The sequence below is a fragment of the Myotis davidii genome, unplaced genomic scaffold (assembly GCF_000327345.1).
Source record: "Myotis davidii unplaced genomic scaffold, ASM32734v1 scaffold3578, whole genome shotgun sequence".
Lineage (NCBI taxonomy): Eukaryota > Metazoa > Chordata > Mammalia > Chiroptera > Vespertilionidae > Myotis > Myotis davidii.
The window spans coordinates 406,476-409,884 of NW_006289094.1; the positions used below are offsets into that span (position 1 = coordinate 406,476).

At 63.5% G+C, this 3,409-nt stretch overlaps 1 protein-coding gene across 1 annotated transcript in view; it reads right to left on the reverse strand.

The window, feature by feature from the left end:
- Nucleotides 1-3,409, reverse strand: part of RNH1 (ribonuclease/angiogenin inhibitor 1) — a 13,869-nt gene that overhangs the window by 6,264 nt on the left and 4,196 nt on the right. Inside the window, exon 2 of the mRNA XM_015562394.1 lies at nt 1,391-1,495. Coding sequence (XP_015417880.1) covers nt 1,391-1,495 — 105 coding nt within the window. The remainder of the gene's footprint in view (nt 1-1,390; nt 1,496-3,409) is intronic.

The following is a 3,409-nucleotide window of genomic DNA, read 5'->3' on the forward strand; positions in this document are numbered from 1 at the left end:
AGTATTTGACTTCAGCCCTGCGCCTCCTCTGAGTTTGGTATGCTATTCTTTTTCCTCCTAGTTGTAGAATTTCCACTCAGCCAGCCTTCCTGTGGTTCTGGGTGATGTCCGTTCCATCTTTTAATTGTATTTTTGAAGTTGTTGTGGGAGGCAGCAATTTCCGGTGTTTACCTATGCCGCCATCTTGGTTTCTCTACACCTCGACATTTTAAATGAAAGAAAAAGCGAGTGGATCGTCCTGGGACACCTGGGTTGGAGACACTGGCACGCACGCGGGTGTGGTCTGGGTGCCACGCGCTCATGGGCACGGTCAGCATGTCAAGCTGCTCTCACCTCCCAGAAAGCAAGCCCCTCAGAGGGCACAGCCAGGGAGAGACCAGAGCAGCAAGACGACCATGAAACCAGACCATAAGCAGGACCGGGACATCGATAAGCACAGGCTGGGGGGCGGCACCGACAAATGTACAAGGAGCGAAGAAACCAACGTCGGGGGGAAACGCGCAGAAGCAGGCCGCAAGCAGTGCCAGGCACGTCGCCCAGCTGCTTGTCGATGACCACGGGGAACAGTGCCCCGGGGACAACTGGCAGACACCACCTGAACAGGCGGGCAGTGACGGGGTGACCGCGTGATGTCAACGCAACCACACACTCCACACCATATACCAGCAGGACTCCGCCTTATCCTTTCTGTGTCTTGTTGCAAAACCATGTGACTCAGCCATGAGAACACACCACAGGGACCCTCTCCAGACCTGAGCCGACCAGCAGGCAGACGGACAAGGAGCGACAGAGGGACCATCCCAGTCAGGAGGGCCATATGCCACCCGGGATCCTGCACTGACCGGGACAGGGAAGGGCCCAGTGGGAAAGCCGTGACGTCGGGGACGAGGCGGCTGTGCTGGCTCCACATGTGACCAGGACCCCAGGCGCTGACTTCAGGGGAAGTGGGGCAAAGGGCAATGGGCACCCCAAAACCATCTTCATCACCCTCCTGTGAACCAAAACCTACATAAACTAGTTAGAGAGACACCCAGCAGGCACCTGCCAGCTTGTGAGGCCCAAGGGGCTGCTGGGCTCAAGAACCTGACAGTGGGCAGGGCGGGCGGGGCGGGCAGCACCTCCATGTAGCCAACCGAGTGGCTGTCCCGGACGGACAGAGAAAGGGGCCAAGGGGCGGAGGCAGAGACCCCACCAGCTGCTCTGCCCACCTGCCAAGTCCCGCCCACTGGCTCGAGCCAGGGATTTACATTTTTAAATGTTTGGAGAAAATTACAAGCACATTTCACCCCGTGTGGAAGTCAGTGTACACTGTGCACCCAATAAGGAGAGGACTTCCGGGCACACCAGGCCCTCGGGGCGCAGCGGCCACCCCCAGGGGCCTGGCAAGTACCTGACCACCGGGTACTGCGGGATGAGAGGCAGGATCTCCGTCCACCGGGCATCGCTCAGCGGCTCGTACTGGAGGTCGAGACTCATGGTGAGAGGCAAGTGTGCTCTGGGCGGAAGCAGAGGGAGAGGGGACACTTTAGTCAAATTCTCTCATCGCGGGCCAAGGAGCCAGCAGGAGCTGCCCCGGCCTGTGCTGTTTCCTTTCTGCGGCACCTATACCCCCTCAGTCGCCAGGAGTGAAAATGGGGGAGGGCAGAGGGAGGCTGCACCCACTGGCTCCCCTGGCAAAGGCCCCAGTGGCCACAGAGCCCGGGGACACGGGCGGCCACAGAGCCCGGGGACATGGCTACAGGAGCAGAGGCTGCATTAACCTCCCGGCCTCTGCACCTGCCTTTGGGCCCCTCCTGCCTGGGAGAGGGTGGGGCCTGGGCTTGGCACCTGAAGCCCTGGCCTCTCAGTGGCCCGGCAAGGGCAAGGACAGGGTGGGAGGGGTGGCCTGTGGGCCTGGACACAGCAGGGGGACCCCGGCGGGGGAACAGGGGTAGAGGGCACAGGACTGGCAATCCATGCAATGCTGTGGAAACCCTACCTGCCTGCCTGCCTGCTCAGCCAGCTTTCCCCTCTAAGCTGGCCGTGTCACCCAACTGCTGTTACACAGAGGAGCCAGGAGTCTGTCTGCCCACTGCCCAGACCATGTGAGCAAGAGGGAACCACCCCCCCTGGGAGCCCAGGGTGTGGTCACCCAAACACTGACTCACCTACCCTCGCCCCGAGGGAGGGGCCAGGGCACCCAGGCTGACCCCCCTCCTCAGGGACCACCTGAGCCCCGCTGCGCTCCCAGGCGCACCCTCTCTGGGAAGCCGGCCGGACATGGGGGCTCCACCCCAAGTGGCCAGGACCTAGGCCCCACGCCTGAGGCAGCTGGGTGGGAGGGACAGGTGCCTGCAGTCCCACAGGAGCTCTGCCGGGCACCAGACAGCAGTGCCCAGCGGGACATGCAGGTGGGGTGCGGGCCTGACACCTTGTCAGTGCTGTGACCCCCTCTGAGGCCCGGGACTCTGGGTAGGCAGGGTACACCCTCCGCCACCCGGGGTGAGCCCCCGGGGAAGCCAGGACACGGGCAGTGGGAGCAGATCACAGGGCCTAAAACCTCCCCAGGGACCAGCTGCAGCCTGAAGGGGCCTGAGGCCTGGTGGGGCAGCCAGCCTGGCTGAGATGGGCTGGACAGGGCCTGGGGCAGGGCAGGGATCCGGGCTCATTCCAGCATGGAAAGCCCAGAAAAGGATGCGATTTGAACTGCCCGTGAGAACGCCCTGCCCACAGGATGACTCGGCTCCATGTGAGGTCCTGGTTCCCCAAAACCCGGCTTCCTGAGAACTCTGCTCACTCGCAACCCCCGACTCCTGAGAGGTCTCTGCTCGTGTCTGCATGGAGCCTGGCACTGCCCGGCCTTGCTGAGGGGCTGCCCCTCCCATCCGGCTGGATCCGGGCCCACATCAGGGGCAGGGCAGCGAGGAGTGACACCCAGCACACAAGGTCCCCAAACACGGGCCTGATGAAACTGGGTGGAGGGCGCGGAGTCTGTCTGCCCACTGCCCAGACCGTGTGAGCGAGAGGGAACCGCCCCCCCCCCAGCCCAGGGTGTGGTCACCCAAACACTGACTCACCTACCCTCGCCCCGAGGGAGGGGCCAGGGCACCCAGGCTGACACCCCCCCTCAGGGACCACCTGAGCCCCGCTGCGCTCCCAGGCGCACCCTCTCTGGGAAGCCGGCCGGACATGGGGGCTCCACCCACCGAGAGGGTCTGAGGTTAAGGGCAGAGAGCGGAAAGGACACCCATCGCAGAGCGCCCCACCCCCAGGGCTTACCAGACGCTGGGGCGTCTCCGCGCGGGCCCTTTGGGTCCTTTGTAACCCCATGAAAACGTGTGGCATCCCCCCAAGAGGTGCCCCGTAAAGATCCCCAATCCAGCGGGGACACGCATCACAGTCAGGACGCCCGCGCCCGCTGGGCCGCTCC